This window comes from Schistocerca serialis, chromosome 4 (assembly GCF_023864345.2).
Source record: "Schistocerca serialis cubense isolate TAMUIC-IGC-003099 chromosome 4, iqSchSeri2.2, whole genome shotgun sequence".
In the NCBI taxonomy this organism is placed as follows: domain Eukaryota; kingdom Metazoa; phylum Arthropoda; class Insecta; order Orthoptera; family Acrididae; genus Schistocerca; species Schistocerca serialis.
The window spans coordinates 305,181,195-305,208,818 of NC_064641.1; the positions used below are offsets into that span (position 1 = coordinate 305,181,195).

At 43.0% G+C, this 27,624-nt stretch overlaps 1 protein-coding gene across 1 annotated transcript in view; it reads right to left on the reverse strand.

Moving 5' to 3' along the window:
• The window catches only part of LOC126474407 (rho GTPase-activating protein 6), a 1,172,202-nt gene that overhangs the window by 131,094 nt on the left and 1,013,484 nt on the right, over positions 1–27,624 (reverse strand). The window contains exon 7 of the mRNA XM_050101876.1: positions 25,287–25,453. Within this exon, the coding sequence (XP_049957833.1) occupies positions 25,287–25,453 (167 nt within the window). The remainder of the gene's footprint in view (positions 1–25,286; positions 25,454–27,624) is intronic.

Consider the following 27,624-nt stretch of genomic DNA (forward strand, 5'->3'; position numbering starts at 1 on the left):
TTGATGCTAGTGTGTGCTGAGCGTCAGCATTAAAGTTTCATCTCTGAGCGCGAATTTCAGGCATATTTATACTTTACGAAGTAGCTTTCGTACGAAATTTTCTATTTCGTTAACCTCGTTGTCGTTATGAATGTATTTTTTCCTTATTTGTCGATAAAAATGATTTACTGAGATACTTTCCACAGGATCGCCTCTTCAGATTTTGTATTCGCTACTTTTAAAATGCCGTAGACGTACAGCTCGACAAATGCCTTATGGACAGAGGCTATATAATTACTGAGGAAACATGTGATCCCACAAGAGAAAACGTGATTCGAGAAAAGTCTACAACCCAATGTATCCTTGCAAGGAATGTAAACCTGGACGATAATCGGTTCAGACAAGAAGGTGTGTGTGTGTGTGTGTGTGTGTGTGTCTGTGTTGGGGTGGTGGGAGGCTATGTTAGAGAGCAACCGAGATATGAATACAGTAAAAAAAAAACAAAAAAAAACCATATCTCAGGATGGCTGGACAGAATATTCCTCTTGAATCTGAGGTCGGTGTTCAAAATGGTTCATACGCCCCTGAGGACTATGGGACTTAACATCTGAGGTGATCAGTCCCCTAGAACTTAGAACTACTTCAACCTAACTAACCTAAGGACATCACACACATTCATGCCCGAGGCAGGATTCGAACCTGCAACCGTAGTAGTCGCGCGGTTCCAGACTGGAGCCCCTAGAACCGCTTTTTTTCTTTTTTTTTTTGTTGATCGTTGTGTTCGGTCATTGCGCACGTCGCAAGACATCCTGTTCAAGTTCGTTTGTCGATCCTTCCACTCAGTTTTTAATTACAGAGGCCAACCGGCTCTCTGACCGAACACACTGAGCTACCGTGCCGGCATCGCTCGGTCACACCGGCCGGGTACAGTAAGCATGTTATAATGGATGTAAGTGGCAGCAGTTATTCGAAGATGAGGATGCTCGCACAGGTTAGAATAGCATGGAGAGCTACATCAAACCAGCATTCGGACCGAAGACCGCAACAGCACTCCAATGTAAATGTTCATTGATACGATACGCCAGAGACACTGTAAATTCGATTTTTTTACAGAGCTGACAGCAACAGAATCAACAAGTAACTAAGACAATCAGTTTAAAGAAAGTCAGGATTCACTAGTTATAAGAAACTAAGGAGACCCTGCTCGAAATCAGTGTTAAAGAAGACGTTAGATGAAAACTAGGAGCTTTTAGAAACCTTATGATTACGCATAAATTGGCGGAGAGACCGATACTGACATGAAACGGTCAGAACACATAATAAACAAAGCTACGAATCCACGAAGAGTTTTTGGATGTTGAGCAGGCAAACGATTATCTGTCCAGTTAATGTCTTTAACCTTGATTTTTGGATGGGCAAAGCGAAGGAAGAATGGCTTGAAGAACATAGTCGCACGCAGCGACAATTTACAAACTGCTAGCTCGATTGACAAAGACGCTGCGACTGCAACACTCTGCTTAATCAAAGCGATGCACCGCAGTCGCGCCCTCAGAGCCGGAGTCGGCTTTTGGCAGGCAGCTAACGGTCACATGTCAGAGCGTGACGCCTGCGTCGCGCAGCAATAGGCGGCGATTCGACGGAAATAAAGGGTCCCCCTTCCCACCGCTTTAAATAGCCTTTTCTCTGCATAATCTAAATGTGACGTAATGGCCGACGTGACGCTTTTATCTCCATCGGAGGCCCGGCCTGTAAATAGAGGCGGCGCGTGGAATGCCAGTCACCTGGCCGTATTAATAGCTGGTCGGCTGCGCCACGTGGGCGCCAGCTGACAGCCGCCGCCTCGTAAACAGCGCGCGGCCGCGTCCACCGCGGCAGCGCGAAAACACTGCACACGTCTTCCTCCCATCAGCAGCACTCAAAAATTTATGCGTCGAACTTCCAAATACAACGAATAAAAATATTGTGTTTTGTATCTGAGGATAAATTTGTGACTGCCGTTCACGAGGGTAAAAAGTTCATTTGTGGTGTTTTTGCGCCTATATCTGCAAGAGACGAACGTAAAGAGTCATTCAGCTACCCCTACTCATGGATTTTAAGCAACCCACAACGCTTTCAAAAACCACGCGGGATATTTTCATATTCGCTCCCTCACTATGCGCAAACTCTTGGTGCTAGAGAAACCATGAAAAGTACATTTTTGTAGGAAATGTAATGTAGCTAAATTTTGTACTGGGATACGTTTTCGCTGGAGACCACGGTTTTAGAGCCAGTCGAGAAAAACGCATTTCAGGGTCACTGTTGTACGTTTTTCTTGAATCAAAGAAAAATGTTCAAATGTGTGTGAAATCGTATGGGACATAACTGCTAAGGTCATCAGTCCCTAAGGTTACACACTACTTAACCTAAATTATCCTAAGGACAAATACACACACCCATGCCCGAGGGAGGACTCGAATCTCCGCCGGGACCAGCCGCACAGTCCATGACTGCAGCCCCTAGACCGCTCGGCTAATCCTGCGCGGCTTTCTTGAATCATTTGGAAACTGTGGCCTCTAGTGAAAACTATGACTTTTGATATTTTTTAAAAATATCGGGAATCCTATACATCGATATTTAAAGAACATCATTATCGTCCCGTGATACACCGAAGGAAGTGTCGATGTATCGACGAATCGGAATATTGACTTACTGGTCTATGGAAATATCGGCTGCAAATTGTAAATATGCTGCCGGTTTTAGATCTCTATATTTAAGTAATGATTTATTATTAGATAATCTAAACATCAACAAGCTAGCTGTCTGCTAACCCCTTTAGAGCAAGAATTGGGAGGAAAACGGAGCATGTTCACGCTTGGTGATAACCACTTTCCTAACTATGGTAAATACATGTAAGTGACATAATAAAAGGTGTCCTATGGGCGCCATCTTTGGGTTTTGTCTCATATCAGATTTGTCTGGTACACTTCATGCCGACTGTTTTTTCAAGTCTGGAAACGCCAGTGACCTAGCAAAAAATGGCTCTAAGCCTTATGGGACTTAACTTCAGAGGTCATCAGTCCCCTAGGACTTACAACTACTTAAACCTAACTAACCTAAGGACATCACATACATCCATACTCGAGGCAGGATTCGAACCTGCGACCGTACCGGTCGCGCGGTTCCAGACTAGTGACCTAGCAGTTTTAGTGTCAAAATTACATGGTGAAGTTAAACGTTGCAATTTCTGTTGGCAGCGCCGAACGCCGATAACGTTAGCGTATCCCCTCACACTTCTACTCCCACAGCAAAAACCAATCTTTTTATTTAGATTATGGTCACATTTTTCAGGAATTGTTTTTTAAGTATGGCAATGTGAAGATATAGTACACTAGTTGCGTTAAAATAGTTTTTTAATGCAACTGTTTCTCTAAGTCGGAAATCTTGTCATTCCATTCACACCGCCATCCACAGTGCAATCCGAGTTCTTTTTTGTGCCACATATACTTGCTTCACACAGTCAAAGAGAAGACTGGACGTGGTGAGACCTTAAAAAGTAGTAAGACTCTTTCACACAGTGAAAATAAAATTATTTTCTACTACAATTTCAAAAGAATTATTTCATATATTTACCGAAAATTGCCAAAAAATACAACATAAAATATCGCCTCTCGATAATGCCAATTCGATATCGATATATCGATGAATCGGGGGATAATGTCGCCGATATACTCGTAAAACTATATTGTTTGGAAATAGTACCGATATACCGGTATTTTATCAACAGCCCTAGTGAAAACGTACCCCAGTATAAAGCTTAACTGTATAAAACTTACTACAAAAAATCCTGTTCATTTTTTCTGTAGGACTAGTAGTTCCCGCGTAGTGAGAGAGAGAATGTGAAAATCTAGTGCGACCTATATGAAGGCGTTGCGGGTTGCATAAAACCAATGGGTAGAGAGGCAGCTGAATCACCCTGTGTATCCGGCGACAAGGATAACAATACAAACTATGACAGTGTAACTGACCAATGAATGAAGGTCCTAAAAAGCTAACTTTCTAGAGATAAAGTTGTCAATAAAATAAGACCCACTGACGATAGTACAAATGCCACAAAACAGGTTTGATCGAAACAAGTAATATAAGGCAGTAGCAACAGCACGGTCCATGTCGCGAAAGTGTTTGGACGTGCTGCGAGGTCGCTCTTCCGTGTGACAACCTTTGTTTTTCTTATAGTGTGTGGATACTGGTTTTACGTTTGCTACTCGTATCTGCAACGGACTATCTCATTTGAAATTCCTGTCGGAGAAAACAAATGTCATGGTTGGGCAACGTAAATGGCAAAGAGGAAGATGATTTCGACGCCTCTATTACTGAACATCGACAACACCCTGCTGCACAGCAACTAGATCAAGATACTCGTCCCGTCCAGGCTTTTCCTGGTACTATGTTGGATACCCCGATGGATGCTTTCAGCCATTCTAAGTGGTCTTTACGGGTGAATCTGGAACTTAGATAGATGTTTCAGTGGAGGAACCATCCAGCTTCTGCAGAAAGAGAAATAACTGTCAAACTGAGGTTAGTCTGGAATTAAGGAATTCAAAAACCTTAATTGCAGAATCTCACCAAGTAACATCTGCTATTTATATTTCAAATTGTAGTTTGGATAAAAACATCGGGTGTCTATAGTCTATAGCTCTAGGAAATATATCTTTCCTTACAAGAACTCAAGAACGTCTTAATTAGTAAATCTTCTGTCAGAAACACGAAAAAGGACCGAGCGAGGTGACGCAGTGGTTAGCACACTGGACTCGCATTCGGGAGGACGACGGTTCAATCCCACGTCCGGCCATCCTGATTTAGGTCTTCCGTGATTTCCCTAAATCGCTCTAGGCAAATGCCGGGATGGTTCCTCTGAAAGGGCACGGCCGACTTCCTTCCCCGTCCTTCCCTAATCCGATGAGACCGATGACCTCGCTGTTTCGTCTCTTCCCCCAACCAACCAACCAACGAAAAAGAAAGCAGAATCGAAAATTCCAGCAAAAGGCCAGCGGCCTAGTAAACAGCGAAGTATTCAGACCTAGAAATACAAAAGCTTACACTCCATCTTTTGTTGCCCACAAACATGGAATAATAAGAAAATTTGATACAGATTTTGAAGAAATGGAGAAAGTGGAATTCGTAAAATCCGTATTCGCCTCTAAGGTTTACTAAGCAATATGTAAGGGACGGTAAGGAACAAATTGTCAAACTGCAGACATGCTTGTTAACCTTCGGCTATTAAATTCTGTGGGACGCTGTGTCTATTCATCGAACTGTACGTCCTGTGGAAACTGTCAGGCGGTGCTTAACTGTATCCGCTACAGACACACCAGCAAACAATGTCTTCCCACAAGAGGTGCATCAAACTTAGTGGTTCTCTTTCTGTCGAATAATGTGCTTCAGCTATTGCTATATCTGCTCCCTGTGGGGGACAACACCCATCCATGGATTGGTCCTGCCCTGAATATCACAGACGGCAAAGAGCTCAAGAATTAACTACGTTTAATAACATCAACTTCAAAGATACGGTGAACCTACGCATCAGTCACCGAGAAACAACATCATTTCTCGCCCGTGCTGATCATTGCTCCTCGAACAAACTCTAGCGCTCCAGATTTACAAAACATGCAACTCTTCCCGTTGCTGCCCGCTACAAGCATGTGGCGTCAACAGTGCGGAAATAGGGGCGGAACTCAAAATGTAGATTTGGATGTGTTTCTGCAGAAAACATCGCTCACAGACCTTACCGGCGACGGGCGGAAGTAAGCAAACACCGTGACGTACATGTGTGGTCTTAGTACTGAAAACTGCTGTATCCCACGCAACATACAGCCACACCTTAAGTCGTAAATCCCATCTGTCGGTTGCCCACAGGTGAGCTACTTTGCAAATAGCAAATTAATGACGGTTCATGCTGAACTAATAGACAGACAATAAACGTTGTAGATACTGCCGTTCAGAATGTATGACAAATCAGTGCTATGAACAATAACAATATCTGCGACCCCTTAACAGAAGTTCCAGTCATCTTTAATTGTCTTCCGGCTTAAATTATGAAGCCTATAAAAGTACTGTAGTTGAACGCAAGATCAGCTAACTCCAACAGAAGAAGCTTGCAAAGGGAAATATTCATAAGTTAGCCTGGTATAATCCTGTTATGCAAAACAAGCTTCAGATACCAGCAGACGGTTCACTTCAAAAAGGGTTTCGTCTTAAAGAAGAATTATCTCGACGGAAAAGGTGGAGCTGTCATATTTGTAATAATTCGCTGTCACATAGACAATACGCGTCATTGTAGGAAACAACGAAAGCGAATTAATTGCTGTGCAAATAAAATTTGCTCTCAGAACCCTTACAGTTGTGTCAATGAATAATTATTGCACGACGTAAGATGACTAGAGACAATAAGGCAGTTTTGGCATCCGTTTTTAGGTTGGTGCATAAGTTCGCAGCGTTTTTGCTTTGTATGTTCGTATTCCGGTTGCTATGCGTTTATTTACCGATTGCCATTTTTTATATGAAGTTCACTGTTGCTATTTGAGGTTACATATTGTCATTCTGTCATGTGGACATAATGAGTGGAGCTGTGGATGCTAGAAAATGGAATACCAAGGGTAGAGATGGGACCATTTCCGACATATTCTTCCGTTTGAGATCAATAGAGGGCTGACAGTGCTATGTATGGGGTAATGCCATTGGATAGAGCACAGAAAGAAAATAGTTCTTTCGTTTTAAGGAGAATCTTTTAGACATTAGTGACTCTCCATGTTCAGGAAGAGCTTCATGGTTTGATGAAGATAGTTTAAATGCATTAATACCCAATGATCCACACCACGGTACTCTAGAACTGGCAGATGTGACGAACTGTGTTCATTCCACCATCGTGAAACATTTGGATGCAATGGGGAAGGTTCAAAAAGCGTGTGTAAGAATGCCATATGCTCTAAGCCAAAATACAAAAATCAGCGGGTGGCCATATGTGCATCTCTGCTTGCTCATCATCAATTGTCTCGTGAACAACACCGACCATTCCTATCCTGTATCGTTATTAGTGACGAAAAATGGTGTCTTTATGCTAACAGAAGGAAAAGAAAGGAAACAAGGCAGCAACTTCCCGTGCATAGACCTGCGCGCATCCACAAAAGATAGCGTTATCCATCTGGTAGAACAGCGGTGGTGTGGTGTACTGCGAATTGCTTCCCCAAGGTGTAACCATCACTGCTGATATTTACTGTCAAAAACTGACTTGCCTTGCAGACGCCATCCAAGAACAATGATCACGAAGACGGCTTGAAGTGAGGCTACTCCTCGATAATGCCCGTGTGCGTTCTGCTAGCCTGACAAAAAACTGTATAGAGGAGTTGGGTGGAAAATCATACCACACCCACCTTATTCACCTTATCTTGCACCCTCAGAGTTTTACCTTTTCTGCTCTCTATCGAACAACTTCAAGGAACTTCCTTTCCGGATGAAAATTCCCTCTGAACATGATTCGACGAATTTTTCGCCTCAAAACCATGTGATATCTACAGTTGTGGCATAGAAAAGTTGCCCAACCTTGGTAGACTGTTGTAAATAGTGAAGAGTTTATCCGTGTGGGACGAAATGGCACAAAAAAATGGCTCTGAGCACTATGGGACTTAACATCCACGGTCATCAGTCCCCTAGAACGTAGAGCTACTTAAACCTAACTAACCTAAGGACATCACACAACACCCAGCCATCATGAGGCAGAGAAAATCCCTGACCCCGCCGGGAATCGAACCCGGGAACCCGGGCGCGGGAAGCGAGAACGCTACCGCGCGATCACGAGCTGCGGGCGATATGGCACAAAATCACTCCTCTAATTTCATAGGCTACGATGACCATTAACTTGACAGGAAATGGATTGCGACGAAATTTCTGCCTATGTGGTGAACCTGGATGACACCATTGTGCGGACTAGCATTTTAGTACTGGCTCACACACTCTGGCTCAAAATTCATTTATGGTGACGATTTACATAAGCATATTGTCTCCATCCTCCTTGAAATGCGATAGATGCACTCGACAAGTTTCGTAACGTGCCCACTTTTCCACTTAGTGCATAAGGCACCCACCCTACAGCAACTTCACGCATGTGTAGCTCTTGTTTAAAATCCTGTAGATTTTTGTCTTCTCAATACCAGTATGGCACTGTAATTCCTGCAGTATTTGGCTTCTGTCGTTCTCGAAGCATTGGGAGATCTGGGTACGAGCGCAGCCGGTACGCACACCGACAGGCCGCCAAAATTGGTGCATGTCGGCCATTGCAGGGGTCCTATTCTGTATCTTTCCGCCATTTTGCCGATCGGTTCGATAAGCGAGCGCACCAAACGGTCTTGTTTTCGAAACAGAGCTCCAACATTATTCAGTAAGCATTTCGAAAGCGATGCCGAACGGTCCTAGCTAGCCAAAACGCTGTTGTCAGTTCTCCTTGCGCCAACCAATGAAAAGCAATCTGCCTCGGATCCGCGCATGCGTACTGCAGCGCCACAGTGGCACGAACTCTAAGCGGATTGCAGCCGACACAGGCATGCCGTTCTTCACAGTACCGAAAAGTGTGGTTAAAGTACGTAATACTGTTCAAATTTCGCTGACCATGGGATACCATGAATGCATAATAACGATAGAATATTGACTGTGTTCTGGAAACTGCCGTAAATGTCACATTATGTCATTTTATTCTCATTCACATCGACGTCTTGTTCTGGATTTTACGTTTCGGAATATGACTTAGGAATGGAGTGTAGTACCACACTGAACAAATACATCTATAGAAACACCCAAAAAATTGGTCATTTTTTCTGTTTTCCGTCGTTAATTAGTTGATTCAAACTTCATGGAGATGCGTTTCGTCTATGCAACTAATTGAAGGCAGTTAGTTTATTGCCATATGAGTTTCGCTTCCGTTATTCATGATGATGCTTCACAAATAAAAGAAGCGAAACATGTATGGGAATAAACTGCCTTCAATTAGTTGCATATACGGAACACATCTCCACGAACCCGAAAAATTGTTTAAGAGAGTGTCAAAGAATAAGAAGATACACAGAATGTGGTTGTAGTTCGCTCCTAGAGATCCAAATGATGAAATAGCCAACTTCTCTATATGATACCTCAACAATTTGGTTCATAAAAACAAAATTTAAAAAATCGCTTTTTCAAGAGCGTGTGGCGAGTGCAGCTACAGAAGTTCGTTGTAGTTTATAACATGCTTCTGATGTATCATAATGTTTCATATATGGAGGTGTAGTCCGAGCCGGCCGCGGTGGCCGAGCGGTTCTAGGCGCTTCAGTCCGGAAACGTGCAATTGCTACGGTCGCAGGTTCGAATCCTGCCTCGGGCATGGATGTGTGTGATGTCCTTAGGTTAGTTAGGTTTAAGTAGTTCTAAGTTCTAGGGGACTGATGATCTGAGATGTTAAAGCCGGCCGAAGTGGCCGTGCGGTTAAAGACGCTGCAGTCTGGAACCGCAAGACCGCTACGGTCGCAGGTTCGAATCCTGCCTCGGGCATGTATGTTTGTGATGTCCTTAGGTTAGTTAGGTTTAACTAGTTCTAAGTTCTAGGGGACTAATGACCTCAGCAATTGAGTCCCATAGTGCTCAGAGCCATTTGAACCATTTGAGATGTTAAGTCCCATAGTGCTCAGAGCCATTTGAACCATTTGATTTTGTTTAAAATAACAAATTATAGATGTAAATAAACCATAGCTAACCGAACGACAGGGCTATTCCGAAAACCAAAACCTCTCGGTACAATTATCGAAAAATCGGTGGGAGGACCTTTGGTAACAGATCTCAGAAGCTTACTGAATAGGAAATTCGGATAAAGAACCGAAAATGACGTCACTACCGAGACTAGCCTACTGCACTGATCAGTATGAAGAATATAGAATAGGGTCCCAGCTTCGCCATGCCTGAGTGCATCTACCCACCGAGCAACCGTTCGGTGTGGTAGAGCAGTATTTCCAGTATTTCCCACTGCTTCTACAAGCTCCTCGTGGTATTGTCGCTCATTCCTTCAACTCTTCACATAAGAGCGCTGTTCAAGTCGGCCAACATCCATCCTGAATGGCTGCTCAACTCACTCTGTGGCCTCTCTCCATGCTTCGTTCCCCTGGAAGGTGCTGCCATCTAACGTCACGTCACGTTACTGCGGATTCTTGGGGAGACTACTGATGCCAAGGAATGCACGCAGTTTGTGATGTACTATTGTGTATTGTTACAACTGACTGTAAAACACGATTGCAACGACAATTCATACATTCTGCATATGTTATGATTATAGGTGGTGTCCTATATTTGGTCCTCTGAGGCGTCTTGCACTTTCATTTTATGTATGTGACATAAGTTTGCCCCTCAGCGGTTTACACCTCAGCATTTTATACTTTGGTATGACACGTAGATGTATTTATACTGTCATTTTGACAGCTTACGATACTGACGGTTAGATTTTGTTGACGTTGTCTCTCAGCAAGCCCTACTTCCTCATGGATATGTCGATGTTATTCATCTTAAATATTATCTTGAGTTCTCTTAAATATTATCTTTAGTTCTGTATATTCAGTGTATGGTATGACATAGGTGATTCTCTACATTTGGTCTCCTGACACGTTTTTGGATATTCATTTTATACATTTGACATAAATATGCCCATATTAAGTTTTCAGCTTAGTATTTTATAACTTTGATGTGATGCTGTCCTTGTGCAAGGACTACTTGCGCAAAGTTGCATGTTATTTTGCTTTACTTATTTCTGAGGTCGTAGTTTCTTTCATACATTTATCATTTTCTATGGTTATTTTTGTCTCTTAGTAGGCTACCTCAGGAATGTGCAGATAATGTATCGTCCAGCTGGTCAATAAAATCGTGGAATATTTAATTAATGCCGGCCGGTGTGGCCGTGCGGTTCGAGGCGCTTCAGTTTGGAACCGCGTGACCGCTACGGTCGCAGGTTCGAATCCTGCCTCGGGCATGGATGCGTGTGATGTCCTGAGGTTAGTTAGGTTTAATTAGTTCTAAGTTCTAGGCGACTGATGACCTAGAAGTTAAGTCGCATAGTGCTCAGAGCCATTTGAACCATTTGAACCATATTTAATTAATGAAGTTCTTAATGAATAGTATATTTGTACAATGCGTGGAGCGGAAATTCGTAATAGTATACTTTAGATATGTGATAATGGATGTTCCTGTTTGTTTCATCAAATGATTACTGTAAATTCACCTGTAGAGTCCTGTCCTTGATTCTTATTCTGAAATAGAAATGTGTGTGAAATCTTATGGGACTTAACTGCTAAGGTCATCAGTCCCTAAGCTTACACACTACTTAACCTAAATTATCCTAAGGACAAGCACACACACCCATGCCCGAGGGAGGACTCGAACCTCCGCCGGGACCAGCCGTACAGTCCATGACTGCAACGCCTGAGACCGCTCGGCTAATCCCGCGCGGCATTCTTTTTTTTCTGTCTTGTATTGCATGGTTGGTAAGTTGATGATGCTATCATTACTGTTTATGCATACAAGCCTGAAGATGGTGCATTGAAGCACCAAAAGTGGTAGCCATACAATAAATGACATCATACGGACGGCTGTAGGAGTTTCATTTTCTTACCTGAACTCTTCCTCGTCTTTTTTCTCGTGCTATATCATTATGGGGGTGTGTGTGTTCATCTGTCTCCCTACATGTAATGTTTGCATATGAGCTAACCTTCCATTTGCCTATTTTAGAATTTTTTAATTCGTTACCAATTTCGAGCAAGAAATAATTGCCATGAATCTGGCAATGATTGTCATACTCACTCATGTTAGCGCCTGCTTAAAGTGGAGCTGAACTGATATTTGCGAAAAGACCTTTGGAGATTCAGTTTTCTCCTCATTATTTTACACTAAGAAATTTAACCTGTCTTACGGTCGAGATCACATGAAAATTGTCAGATCGTAATGAATAAAAGTCTGACATGATTGCCGGCCACTGTGGCCGAGCGGTTCTAGGCGCTTCAGTCCGGAACCGCGCTGCTGCCACGGTCGCAGGTTCGAATCCTGCCTCCGGCATGGATGCGTGTGATGTCCTTAGGTTGGTTAGGTTTAAGTAGTTCTAAGTCTAGGGGACTGATGACCTCAGATGTAAGTCCCATAGTACTTAGAGCCATTTGAACTTTTTTAAATTTTTTTAATTTTTAATTTTTAGGCATGGCTGGAGCAGCTTTACGATCATTAGCTGCACTATCACCTCCCTTTACTTGAAACATCCACTACAAGCAAATGCCGGGCTGGTTCCTTTGAAAGGGCACGGCCGATTTCTTTCCCTACCCTTCATCAATGCTCCTTCTCTAATGACCTCGATGTCGTCAGGACGTTAAACCGTATTCTTACTTCCTTTTTCAAAACATTCAATTACAGGAGGCAATGTGAAATACTGTGGCCCAGCAGCTAAAAATAGCAGAGCCACGTCATTTGTAAAAACAAAAGTAATATTTACAGACACGAAGATTCCAGCGATGCGCGCAGGCGGAATGAAAGCAGAAATATCAGGTCCCTTGGTGTGCGGCATGCTGCTCGCAGCTGGCGCTTACTGTGTCAGCCAAAACAATGGATCTGTTTGCGAACTATAAACTTTAGTGTACTCCAAAGACGCGCTATACGACTGGTATACCTGGCAAACACGCACGCACATCAAAGTGCAAGAGGAAACCCCTTTACTTCAGTAGAACACTTTGCACCCGAGGCATGAATCTTCTTGCATTTGATTACTCTTTGGACTTACATGATTCGCATTCAAATGGTTCAAATGGCTCTGAGCACTATGGGACTTAACAACTACTTAAACCTAACTAACCTAAGGACATCACACACATCCATGCCCGAGGCAGGATTCGAACCTGCGACCGTAGTGGTCATACGGTTCCAGACTGCAGCGCCTAGAACCGATCGGCCACACTGGCCGGCGATTCGCTTTCATCTTGCTTAAAATTTCGCTTTATGCCCATGATGTAGCTGTCGATTGAATAACTATGGATTTGCCAGTAAACGACAATTCTTCTTCTTCTTTTTTTTTTTTTTAACCTAGTTACTCAGTCAACAACTCTTGCTTCATTGTTGCACCTTTGTAGGGCGGCAGTGGCAGTGCTAACAAATCAGTGTAGCAGGCGAGCATTACAATTATCACGTGATGATTAATCGAGGATTATGCTCCTCTGTGGTATCAACATTGATATCGGTCGTGTTACAGGTCATATTATAAGAAAAATCAGGGGGAAATTCATGCTGTCGCAAAATATTGTACAGTGGTAGGAGGGAGAACCAGGAACACCATACTAAAAATACGGGCCAATGAGGAATGAATGAGGGATTGGGGGGGGGGGGGACGTTTAAAGGTCACTTTTTTACATTTTTCTCGAATGACTCGAAAATCAAATCGCGGCTTCTAGCGATAAATGTTTCTCAGTACAAAATTAAACTTCATTAAATTTCCTACAAAAAAGGTCCAATTCATTCTTGTGTAAGACCAACAGTTTCCGCGTTACACGGGATGAAGAGATCGCAAATCATTAAAAATTTTAGTGAAACGTAGTTAATGTTTACTGTTAAATGAAGTGGGTTATGAGCAAATATTAAAAGTGTGTACCACATCTAAGTGCAGTAACCCCCGTGTCAAGGGAAAAGTAGTATTCTGGGGGTAACAGGATTGATAGGGTGTGGAGGGTAGAAGCGTGAGGGAGGTAGGTCGCCAGATTGTGGTCATGCATTTCCATCCGTCATAGGTCTGCAACCCGAAGATTCCCCACACTACGTCAAAAGAAACAACTACAGGATGTTTCACAAAGTTATACCGACCTTTCCGCAGATCGCCTTATGAATCACTGGCGACGTCTTGAGCAGACATGACCTGGGCGTGTTTATTTTCCACAGAGTGCTTTAACACTACATGTAATAAGGATATGAGTTACTAATAATAACACCGCAAGAAATGCACATGGACAGCATTACGTAAATCTCTGTACAGTGTTGTACAGTGCTAGAGGGGAAACAGATTCTTAGGGATCCTGTATGACAGTTGTGGCGTTCTTATGGAAAAGGCAGCTTCCCCAACCACGAAAGCTGCTCGCATTTCAGTTTACAGACAGACTATGCTTCCCCAGAATTTCCTGTGCAGTTCTCTAATGTGAGTAGACAGAACAATTCCACTAAGTTCGGGTTTATATAGTAAAGTTATTTGTAGTTTTTTAAGTGAGTACTTATTTGCGGTTTTTAAGTGAGTTATTAAGTAGGAAAAACTTAACAGCTGGAGCTGTCAACTGTCTACTACAATGAAGAGCTATCACAAGTATAATATGCTATCAGTGTGTGTGTTCGACAATGTCATTGTCCTCACTATCAATGACTGGAATACTTTTCACAAGAGAGACGTCAAATTCCTCACCCCAACCTCAGGTCTTCGAAAGTATGAAGAGGCCCAGAGACTTAAATTTGCTCCTTCTGCAACAGAAGTAGGCCACCTAGGTACTCTGGAACTACAGATATTCCAACGTAAGTCAAGCAGTGTATTACAACACATTAATTTTCTAGACTTGAACACCATCAGTTCCATTCCGTTAGACCAAGTCACACCTGCCTTGTAAGGTATATCGCGGATGTGTGGTTAAGTGGGTTCACTCAGTGGAGCCCACTCTCCAACTGACAGCAGTTCCCAAATGGAAGAGATTTATGTATCCACCAGTAACAATTAAAGGCGAAGGACGTGCAGTAATTCCTAGTCATTCATTGATTTACCACCAAGTGCCTACAACGCGGTCTTACAATACGTTGTCAACGACCGAGAGCAGCAAGGTGCCACATTTACTAGTCCAGTCTCTTTCCCACCAATATTACATAGATCACTGATAACATCATACTTACAAATTAAACACATCTCAGTCATTGTTGATGAAACGTATTTTACACAAAAGCCCACTCCTACAAATAAGTAGTCTCTTAATAAACTGAAAATAACTTCACTATACAAAGCACGACCTCAGTGAAGTAATTTTGTCTACTCGCATTAGAGATCTGGACATGAAAGGCTGGGGAGTTATAGTCAGCGAAAGCAGCGCTCGTGGCTGGAGGAGTCGCCTTTCTTGAAGAACGCTACAATTGCCGTGCAGGATGACGCAGGACCACTAACAAGGGAATGGTCAGACTTGTCATGTCGAAACCTGTGTTGCTTTTTTTACCACTGTGAGTTAACACTGCAAGAAGTCTGTATGCAGAATTTTAGCTGCTGACATGACCTGGATTATTGTCGCATGGTTTCCGCGCTTATAATTGCCTCTTGCACAACCCTGACCTCTCTCGCTACGTTATACCAACGCCACCTAGGGACAAGGTGGCGTCAGCTAGGCGCCGCTCTCTTGCCACAGCAGTGAGACAGCTGATTACCCCAGTGAAAGCGATCGTATGATAATTGTACATTCGTTGACAAATATGGCTGATATGTTATCTACAACATTCTTTCCAAACAGCTATGAAATAGTCACAAATAAATATACGGTTTAGAACAAGTCCAAATTTTATTTCTTGTAATTACCGCAAAAATGCGAAATATTGATACAATGTTCAAAACATAGGTTTTTTGTTCAGCAAGAACATACAGGCAAAGACGACATATGACAGCCCTGCGAATCACAGACGTTGTTAGATGTCCGTAGACAAAACTGGGCTGGTGTTAATAATGAATCAGGCCTAGTATCAGTATATTTCGAGGAGTGCCACGCATATTTAATCAAATTCTGAAACCGTGGGGAAGAAAATTGATAATGTACTACTGATTGCAGCTTGAGAATATTGTCACGGTGATACACAGGAAATTGCAGTGATCTGCACACAATAATTTTCTCTGTTAGTTTTCTGTAAAATGCCTTCCACTGACGGAAAAATTCTCCGTCTAAAGGTTGAATTACGTTCGTCATGCCGGGTGGAATCTGAAGTATCACTACTTCTTTGTCAGGGTGGGCTCGAAATACAGCTTTTAATGACTCAGTCCTTTTATGACCTGACCACGAATCTAGAAGGAGAAGAGATTTGTTCCCGCAGAACGGAAGAAAAGCATGACGGATGAAAAGTGTAACGGTTTCATTTCCCATTTTTCCAGACTTCGATGCGTCTACCACAAGATTGTTTACGTAGAACATTATTCTTCCGACACGTGGTCCAAAACGTCCAGTTGGTTCTCGAAGACACACATATAATTTAGGCAGCAATGAACCATCCAGACTAATTATGGGCGTTATAGTGTATGAATGGGTGGACTGCGCAATCGCCTCAATATGTTTTTCCCCTTTGAATGACAGTGTTCTTTTCGCACGCAACCTGACTGATCTGCATTGTACACGTACGATTCACTAAAACTATCGATCTTATTTTTTGCATTCGTAAGAAAAGCTTCTATCATTTCGATTTGTGTCACTTCATTTTCCGACCTGTTTCTCGAAACATATTTTGTTATTTTTCTTGCCACAATTTTATGTGATCTTTTGAAGCGACTAATCCAACTTTCAGAAGCTGTAAATTCTTTAGCGCCTATCGCGTTGGCAATCTCTAACGCCCAATCACGCAAAGTTGTATCGCTGACACTAAATGACTGTTGTCTGGCATCGGTAAATAGCTCAAAAAGTCGCGCATTTATCTCCGTCGCAATTTCCAGTCGTCTCTTACGTCGTCCAGCGACTTCCTTTTTCCATCTGTACAATTCACGTTCAGTACTGACAAAGCGATACTTATTTTGAACAGTACTGACATGTAGGCGTTTCTTACCGCTCTCGTTCAACCAATACGTCACCGCTTTTTCTTTGTCTGATAAGGTAATTGTAGTTGCTAGTGTTAGTTTCGGAGATAATTGATAATGGTACGTGGCACTATCAATCGAAGAGTCTTCATGAGTGCAACTTTTCGTCGGTGTCTTCGCCGTTTGTAGATTCACAGTCTGCAATATCGAGTGTTTCAGTTGTTTCTAGCCACATGTCTGCGCCATTTACATGCTCGTCTAGAAGTTTAACAACCATGTCGTACAACACATAGTCTTCACGTGTGTTTTCTGTTGATTGCTTCATTTGGCGTCTGTGGTATATCTCCATGGCAAGCAGCTAAACATTTACAGGGTTCGCCATCACCTGTGAGGGGAGATTGAATGTTCACCATATAGTGGCTTGCGGAGTATAGATGAGCATGTACAGAACATCTTTCACATCTCTAACCAGTTTCAGGACGGTGTGTTTCGAAATACGTACCAGAAATTAAAAGGACGTGCATGCCACAGAAACGAATATTCGTTTTCCCTTTCCACCAAAACCGTGCAGCGATATTCCTCTTTAGTGAACGCCGCGATAAGACGGCCGCACTTCCCGACCATGCGCACAACGCTCGCGACGCGCCATTTCCAGGGGTGGCCAGCCGTCACTGCAAGCGCCAAGCAGGAAACACAGCCATGTTCGTGATTTTTTTTAGGTGACTTCCAGTTCATGTCAGCAGCTACAATTCTGCATACGGACCTTTTGCACAGTTAAATAACAGTGCTAAAAAAAGCAATACATGTTTCGGCATGACAAGTCTGACCATCCCCTTGTAAGAATCAATTTGCCTCTAGCAGTGTGGAACAGTCTGCAGAGATCTACGTAGAATATGTCCATATGCGTTTCTAGCGTTAGTATTATTTGTAACTCATATTTGTATTTAATGTAGCGTTAAAGGACTTTGTGGAAAATTGGTGCCCCCCCCCCCCCCTCCCGCTTTCGCCCTCGCGGGCGAGTCTGCACACTACATCGCTAGTGATACATAAGGCGAGCTGCGGAAAGGAAACACCCCGTAGTTGCTTTTTGTGACGTGGCGCAGTAGTCAATGGGTCTCGCCTACAGTTTGCAGACCAGCGAAGGAAGGAAGAGGATGACCACAATCTGGCGCCCTGCCTTTCGTCACACACCTTCACTCTCTCCCCGCCCCTCCTTTTCGAGATCGTCGCATTCTCAGAATACGTTTTCTCCATTAATATGGTTCTACTGCACTTAGGTGTGGTACACAAATTTCATATTGAACACTACTGTTAATAATCTCCGATGTTTGCATCCCCTGCAACGCGGAAACTATTAGTCCTAGAGAAAAATTAAGAGGACCTTCTTTATAAGAGATTTAATGTAGTTTAATTTCGTACTGGGAAACATCTTCGCTAGAAGCTGCGAACAAGTTATTCAAGAAAATCATAAAAAGGTATCTTTTAAACGCCCCCCACCCACCAATAACCATCCCACTTCCTCGCTCACAACCTAACGAACAGGACTACAGAATTTTTCCCCTAATCGATCTTTTTTGGTCCTCGTTGACTGGGCTACTATGCTTCTCCTGGGGCTTTGAAATTGTGTCAAAATTAAAGTTTATTAATACTGTATCTCACTAGTGTCCATCTTACATGTCAGTTTCAAGCGATATCAAGAAACTGCCAAATATATCAGCTATCTTCGGCGTCGTCCTTGGTGAGCAAACTGTTGCGAATGGGGTTCGGAGCGGCGACTACACGAAAATACGTCAGTCGTCAGTAGCGTAACTGTCCTACGTGAGCGCACTGGCGCAGGGCATCAAGCAACGCGGCGAAGCTGACGGGATTAGTTGGTTTGATATATTCCCGAGAAGTGAACGTGGTTAGCGATTAGTATTCCAAGTAACAAAATATGAAAATTTAACCAGGGCTATTCAGGGAAGCAGTGTGTTACGAGACAAGAGGACTAAAAATGATAATGACCGTTTAATATCGCATCGTGAATGGAGGAAGTTGCCAAATTAATTGTTACTAGAAGTACGTACGTATAACACATCTGTGAAGCTGTGTAGATTAAATTCTTTGTATAGGAGTTTGTACAAAATACAGTTTCAAAATTTCCCTCACTTGCAAAAATAATCTTGCACTACAAGTAAGTACATCTAATACGTTTGTGAGGTAGTGTATTCTATATTCTTTGCTCGAAATACAACTTAAAATTTTCTCTCACTTGCACAGCCGCTCACGATGAATCACTGTATCTCCTGTGTAAATTCAAATGTGTGTGAAATCTTATGGGACTTAACTGCTGAGGTCATCAGTCCCTAAGCTTACACACTACTTAACCTAAATTATCCTAAGGACAAACACCACACCCATGCTCGAGAGAGGACTCGAACCTCCGCCGGGGCCAGCCGCACAGTCCATGACTGCAGCGCCCAAGACCGCTCGGCTAATCCCGCGCGGCCTTGTGTAAATTGTCTTCTGGTGTTTTTAATATATTTCGGTACATACCCTGTAAAAATGTAACTTCAGCCTCATTTATTGATTCGAGATCACGTATGTTGTGTAGTAAAGCTATAGCTTTCAAAATATGTACTGCAGCTAGAACGCAGGTACAGGCGTTGTTATTAAAGGAGCTGTCGAAAGTAAATAGTTGCAAGTGTCACATCTTGATTATTCAGATCTTACTAATATTTAAGGTATGTAAAATTGTGTATCGTTACGGTTACAAAGTAATAAAAGAACTGATTTGTTATGTACTTGTTGTCTTACTTTAAAGTCAGCATCAAGTGTTCTTCAACACAAATTTCCAGCGACTTACTTCTGTTCTTCAATTGCAGAAATTATAGCGTCCTTGATATAATCAAATGTAATGGGTAACTTTCGAGCGTCTGCTTGACTAGGAAGGGTTGACAATTCAATTGTACACACAAATAGTGAAATTCTCCACGATATGTCTTTACAGATATGTAATGTTACTTTCACGCCTTCAGTGTTCAGAACTTAAGATACGGGTTTTCCATTTAAAATCTCCTTCGTCTATCCGTAATGAGTGTACTGGGGGGAATGGGTGAGCATGCGGACAGCGGAATTATGCAGATGCGTTACACACAGAGGACAGAGAAACCGCGTAGCACCGCTTCGCGTTGGGTCGCTCGGATATTCGCGCGGTCCTGCGCTGCGTCGCCTGCTCGTAAGACTGCTCTCGTAGGACGAGGTGTTCGTTAGTGTCCTGTCTGCGAAACTCATAGCAGTTCATGGATCTGGAAGCATCTTGACATAACGGAAAACCAGCATTTAAGCCGGAAACCAGACACATGTGATGTAACTATAAATTTTAATTTTTCCCAAAAGCTTACAGGCTCTGAAAGCTTGCGATCTCTATGAAACCATAGTTTCGACCTAAAAAAAAAACGAAATCCAGCAAGACTACATTTACTTTTCTGCACCTGAGCCTCACAACTCGCCAAACACACACACGCGCACACACACACACACATCTAAAATAAGTTCGTATTCAGAAAACAAATCTTATTACGCGATAGCTCTTATAAAACAGTTTTCTGTGTCTGAAGGTCTCCATGAATCTGCCAAAGGAGTACGTAATTAAGGTACTCACTTTTCCATCTCAGCTGTATAATATTGAGCTTTGGTTCTTTTCAGATGGATTGTGGGGATGTTTGTTAAGCGTACGTCATTGATCTAAGCGCTGCCATAATGTGTTGCTATGGTTCACAAGATTTGCTGTTGATTGCATCTGTTGGTGTGAGTTTTCCGTATATTTGAAAAAGTTTCTTTCTTATTGTCGTTGCAAATAGACCTAAAAAGTTAATGGCTGTTTGTGACTGTCCTCAGTAGTAAATTTAATGTTCATGTTCATTTACTGAGCTCGAGAATGTATTTCCTACCCTTGTGGTGTCCTGTCGAATACCAACAACGTGCATCTAAGCGTCTTTTGCAGTGGCTAATTTTGTCCTAAAAGTGAGTGTTGTTTAAAAAATCTTTCAAGATCACTGATGATGATGTCAGCTAATAATTCTACGACACTGATTACCTTTTCTAGTCCATCCTTCTGTATGTTCATTCTGTTATTGAAGGAGACGTAATTAAAAACAAGTATCAGCTTAGTAAACCCTGTGTATTTTTGTTGGGTACATCTCCTATGGTTGTTTTTTTTAAACTGACTATTTCAGCAACTGAAATGTTTCTGTGAAGAATAATTATATCCAGTGATGCAAATTAGGATGTAATGAGAATAGGTTTTATGCTGTAAATAATCTCCTTATTGTTCTTAATACACTAGTTGTTTTCAAATATGTAAGCGCTTTTAAGGATGTTATTGACGCTTTAAGAAATTTCATAGCCCTGACTATCTACACAGCTGAGTATTTGAGTATTGTACTGGACATATTAGACAACGTAATTTGCGGAATTTGAACTGTGTTTTAAGTTCTGGAGCAGATAAGTTCATTACTATGAATTGTTATTGAGGACCAAATATCAGAAAGTTGAATGTCTGAAGAATTTCCTTAAGTTTGATCTGGTACTTAGTTTTTGGACCAGAGTTTATTCTAGTCCTTGTTTTGTTAATATAGCCCCAGGAGAATTTTGTCAGTGCGGCTTACAACTTCTGGATGGTCGCTGGTCCATGTGGAGGTGCTGCAGAAAATCTCCCCAACGCATTCCACACGTGCTCGACGCGACTTAAGTCGTGAGAACGGGGAGGCTAGTCCACTCGTCGAATGTCCTCTCGTTCCAAGTGCTCCCTCACCTTCGCAGTTCGATGCAGACGAGCACCATTATCCATAAAAATGAAATCCGGACTCATAACATCTAGACCGCCAAAACGCTCAAGATCGACAATGTTCCTGGGTGCATTGTGTGTTCTCACCTCTCGTCATACGGGAGTACATCCCGAATCACTTCTCGGACTGAAATGTGCTCTCATACGAGAAGAGCAAGCGACCCCTTTCGTCGCTGGTGCAGTTCCTCTGCTCTTGTCAGCATCGCAATCGGTGGCGCCGATGGGCGGGTGTCAACGAAACACGGCGTACTGGTCGTCGGGCGAAGAGACCACACCACACAGTCGTCGTGCCACTCTCTAGCGTGGGGTTGCGTGCTTTGCTGCCTTATTACATGTGGTTGCAGTTACACCCTCTGTTTGACGTGGGTCCCTTTTACCTGTTGCACGATACAGCCATCATCTGTAGTCGACCGTGGTGGAACACGGCAGCAGTACCTGTGGTGCGGACGCTGTGAGCAATACCAAAGTCCTGGGCTACACTTGTCGCACTTTCTCCTCATTCCAGTTTCCCGATGATTCTTCCGGGTGTGTCGTGCACATGTCTTCGGGGCCGTACTGCAATGAAGAACACTACCTCAGTGCACCGGAAGTGCTCACTGGCATACATTGCCTTTTCCCGTTCGTACAACTGCCCCGTGTTGCACGGCCAGCACTATTTGGAGCTATAGCGACCTGACCTCGCACCATGTGACGTCCAGCTTCCTGTGAAATAGTGGGAGAGTTCTGACAACATGCTCCCGCACTTTCATTATTTTCCATCCTGCAGTTAAAACGTTACTTTTTCTATCTCGTCCTTAAGTTTTTCAGAGCCGTATATATTGTTTAAAAAGTATTGCACACAACAAATTAACTTAATATTTGTAGTATTTAAATTACAAATTGCATAACCTTTTTAAAATTGTGAGGCTAAAATAAAAGGTATTATCTTATTGTGTGTGGTAGCTGATGTACATAGGTTTTAGTATGATCTGCAATAAAGATTTTATTTGGCCTTTATAAAATTATTAATAACCCATGGACGAAAAACGTATAGGTGACTATAGATGTGACGACTAGACTCTCGTAATATTATCAGTCGTCCATCGGAGGCTCATTTACACAAAATATTTTTGTATCTATTTACGCAGTAGGTCGAACCAGCCGAAAATTGGGAGCAGCAAAAGTACTGGCCAAGTAAATTACACATCCCCTCCGGCTGTTTTACTTTGTTGCTCCGCCGTCGCAGTTCGCTCGAGATCTCAAGCTGTAGAAATCGACAAAAATCGGAAGTCTTATCAAATAACATATTTGCTGCATCACCCGCTCTCCGACCTCTAAAAAACTGTAACATCGCAGCGAAATAGCAGCGAGAACGCTAGTGTTGTACGCGTGCGAGCCGTGTAGGCGGCGGGGCTGCCACATAAACCATTTCAGCGATACACGTCTTTCCGTTAACGGTTGATTCTTTATGGCGCTACTTCGGCGAAATGTTTCTGTGACATGCGGCATGCGTTTGAAATCGCGTGCGGAGGCAAAGTCTTCTTGTGGTAAGAAGGGGTAACTCTCACTTCATATTTCATGCACATGTGTCTGTATTTTGACGTCACGCTAAGTATCGAAGAGAACAAGAACTTGCATCGACTTTCGTTAGTTAGCGTTCGATGTGGGGTGTTTGGGAGTCTCTATACTCGATTTCGTAGTTGAAAGTTTCCGTATTATAACTTGCATGTTAGGAAGGTATGGAGTTTCAAGGCAACGGATATCGGAGATTTATAAACAGGTCGTTAATGGTAAGATTTGTATAAATAAATGTCGCATAATGACATATCAGCAGTTAAATCTGCCGTGTGATCTAAGTTACAGCATAAAGACAGATTCTGTCAGGTCATCGTGGTGTAGCAGTTATGTGTGTTGAGTTGTGAAGCATCAAGTGGCGTGTACGCGTCTAGCCGTTTCCCATTTTTTCCCCTTCGCCTTTCTGAAATATTCTGAGACTTCCTTATTAATTTAATGGAAGTATGTTCTGTAATATTTGATGTTATATACACAGAGGCCAACGGCCTTGTCGCAGTGGTAACTCTGGTACCAGTCAGATCACCGATGTTAAGAGCTGTCGGGCTGGGCTATCACTTGGTCTGCCGAGCGCTGTTGGCAATCAGGATGCACTCAGCCTTTGTGAGGCACACTGAGGAGCTACTTGATTGAGAAGTAGCGGCTCCGGTCTCGTAGACTGACATACGACCGGGAGAGCGGCGTGCTGGCCACATGGCCCTCCATATCCGCCTTCAGTGACGACTGTGAGCTGAGGACGACATGGCGGCCGGTCGGTACCGTTGGACCTCGATGGCCTGTTCGGGCGGAGTTTAGTTTAGTTTTATATACACATAAGAGTGCTCTCTCTGTCAATAATTCACAAGTTAAGCACGAAACACACAAATGCTTCTAAATATTCAAAACATGTTGCTGATGTGATAAAACAAACTACTACTCAGAATAAAAATATAGAAAAGACTGACAAATTTAGAAATAATTGAAGCGTAAGTTAATCTAACCATCTATAAACTATAAGAAAAAATTTACCAGATGGCTCATTTAGAACACTTCTTTACCAAACAAGAATGTCTTCAATTAAAGTACATCTTTAACTGCCAATATGACATTTTTCGTCAGTTTATTACAACAAATTGTGCCAATACCGACGCGTTAGTGTTCTGAAACAACATTCTTCATAGAACTTTATCGCTAAGTTATATGAGCTGCTGGTTTAATTCGTGTATTAGAAAGGCTATCCACCCTTTTTAATTACAGACCAGCTACTGAAACTAGTTATCAGCGTTTCTAAAAGTAAAGTTACACTGTCGAGACATTTTAATGAACAGTGTTGAATATATGTAAAGTTCTACTGGCTTCAGCTTGTAAATCAGCAAGTCGTCTCACATTCGTGGTTGATCGTGAAAAATTAGGAAAGTAGTTAGTACAACTTTTTCAGTGTGTTTCGGAATTAATTCTTGCAGACACTTTTATCTCCCCCTTATCCACAGCTCATACCCCACGAAGCACAAGTTAACACATTTACAAACAACGAAACTTCGAGATTTACGTATCCTGCAGCAAAGAAAAAAGTGTATCCCCCAGTGCTCTGTAATTCAAACGAATGTTATTGTTTTGAACGTCATGTTCGCCTAACGTGCTGTGAACCGTACGATCACGAAAGTCGATATACAACTCTTTCCATCTTCGATACAGTGAGGCCCACGAGAAAGACAAGCCGTTGTACGTACGTCACAGTATGTGACACTACAACTCTTACGAGTGCCAGCAGCCGTCTCTGGTGGGGAGCGAGTAATTATTTCAGACGAGTCTAATAATTCTTGGCTGAGTGTTTAAATGCACGCAAGTTCTCGATAGCAAATAACAAAGTCAAAGTCTTTAGTGGGCCCCTTTCCAGTTACTTATTCATTTCCGGTGGGCCCTGCACGGAGCCGAGCGTTTGCGAAGTGTGGCGGCCAAGGCGACTAGTGTGACGTCAGAAGTTCGTTGCAGGGCCCGTATTTCTCGTGGGCGCCGGATACAGCATGTGACGTCAAAATGACGTCATGTTTGCACGAAGTCTTGTGAACTGAGTGCTACCCAGCAAGCGGAAGACAGGAAGACTGGCACAGCTCTCCCGCCGGTCTCGCCCTCGCCAGCGCTACTCACCTCCTCGGGCCTGGCGCCCTCTATGAGGCTGCTGAAGGAGGAGCGGCTGCCGTGCCGCGACTGCTGGCGCAGGTCCCCGCTGCGGCTGCCCCTCAGCGCCAGCCTGCTCACGCGCTCGTTCTCCACGCACTGGCTCAGCGGCACGCCGAACACCTGCCCCGTGTTCTCTGCAACACACGCCCAGGCAGGCGATGAGCGGAGCGGGCGCGTCACAACGGCACTGTCCAGATGCGTCACTTTCTTCCTCAACACCAACTTTGTAAAAATAACAGCTACTCTCCCAGGATGAAAAGTGAGAGAAGAAATGAACCACTAATTGCAAAATGACATCATGTCCTTTCTTTTCCTTATGTTAGGATAAAGATACCATTTGTCCTCACATGCCGCGCGGGGTAGCCGTGCGGTCTGGGGCGCCTTGCCACGATTCGCACGACTCCCCCGCCGGAGATTAAAGTTTTCCATCGGGCATGGGTGTATGTGTTGTCCTTAGCGTAAGTTAGTTAAAGTTAGATTAAGCAGTGTGTAAGTCTAGGGACCGACGACCTCAGCAGTTTGGTTCCATAGGAACTTACCACCACTTTGTCCTCACCAGTAACGACGCAAGATATTGTAAGTAGGCTGTTTAGGTTTTTATATTGGTAACGCCATGTAGCGCTCTGTATGAAAATCACTGGCTGTCCTGTGTGCAGTCTGTGGCTGGTTGGCATTGTTGGAATATTCGCTATTGTAGTGTTGGGCAGTTGGATGTGAACAGCGCTTAGCTTTGCACAGTTGGAGGTGAGCCGCCAGCAGTGGTGGATGTGGGGAGTGTGATGGCGGAGTTTTGAGAGCGGACGATCTGGACGTGTGTCCATCAGAAAGAGTAAATTTGTAATACTGTATATCATGAACTGATATATATTTATGACTTTTGAACACTATTAAGGTAAATACATTGTTTGTTCTTTATCAAAATCTTTCATTTGCTAACTATGCCTATCAGTAATTAGTGCCTTTAGTAGTTAGAATCTTTTATTTAGCTGCCAGTATTGGCGCTCGCTGTATTGCAGTAGTTCGAGTAACGAAGATTTTTGTGAGGTAAGTGATTCGTGAAACGTATAGGTTAATGTTAGTCAGGGCCATTCTCTTGTAGGGGTTATTGAAAATCAGATTGCGTTGCGCTCAAAAATATTGTGTGTCAGTTTAGTGATGATCAGAATAAGTAAAGAGAGAAATGTCTGAGTACGTTCAGTTTTGCTCAGCGGTTTGAAAATCAAATAAAGTAAGGGGTTTACCAGCACAGTAATTCATTAATTTTTCCAAGGAGACGTATAAATATGAATGACGAGAGAACAGAGATGCACATATGAGCATCCGCTGGTTTAGGTGGGTTTAGCTTAGAACAAGCGGTAGCCATACACTCGTTTTTTGAACCTTCCGCATTGCATGTAAATGTCGCACGATGGTAGAATGAACAATAAAGTTCATCACATTTGCCACTCCTCGAGTACACTGACGTGCATCATCGTGGACTAATGCGTTTAGACTTTCTTCATCAAACCCGAAGGTCATCCTGAACGTGGAGAGTCACTTATGAAAAAACCATCCTCTTTAAAACGAGAAAACCATTTTCTAGCCGTAATCTGTCCAGTGGCATTATCCCAATACACGGAGCAAATGTTTGCGGCTGTCTCCGCTGCTGTCAGCCCTCTACTGATCTCAAGCAGAAGAACATGTCGAAAATGTTCTGGTTCCTCCACTGAGCTCTCCATTTTCTAGCATCCGTAGCTCCACTCGCTTCATCGAAACGACAAAATGACACTATTTAAACTCAAATAACAACAATGAACTGAAATAAAAAATAATATGCGATAAATAAACCCATAGCAACCACAATACACCCGACATACAAAACAAACACCCAAGAGCTTGTACACCAACTTGATACATCTACATCGATGCTCTGCAAATCACATTTAAGTGCCTGGCAGAAGGTTCACCGAAACACCTTCACAATAACTTTCTATTATTCCAATTTCGTACAGCGCGCGGAAAAAACGAACACCTATATCTTTCCGTGCGAGCTCTGATTTCCTTTATTTTATTTCGATGATAGTTTCTCCCTATGTAGGTCGGCGTCAACAAAATATTTTCGCCTTCGGAGGAGACAGTTGGTGATTGAAATTTCGTGAGAAGGTCCAGCCGCAACGAGAAACGCCATTGTTTTAATGACGTCCACGCCAAATCCTGTACAATTTCAGTGATACTCTCTCCTCCATTTCGCGCTAATACAAAACGTGCTGCACTTCTTTGAACTTTATCGATCTACTCCGTCAGTTCTACCGCGCAGCAGTATTCT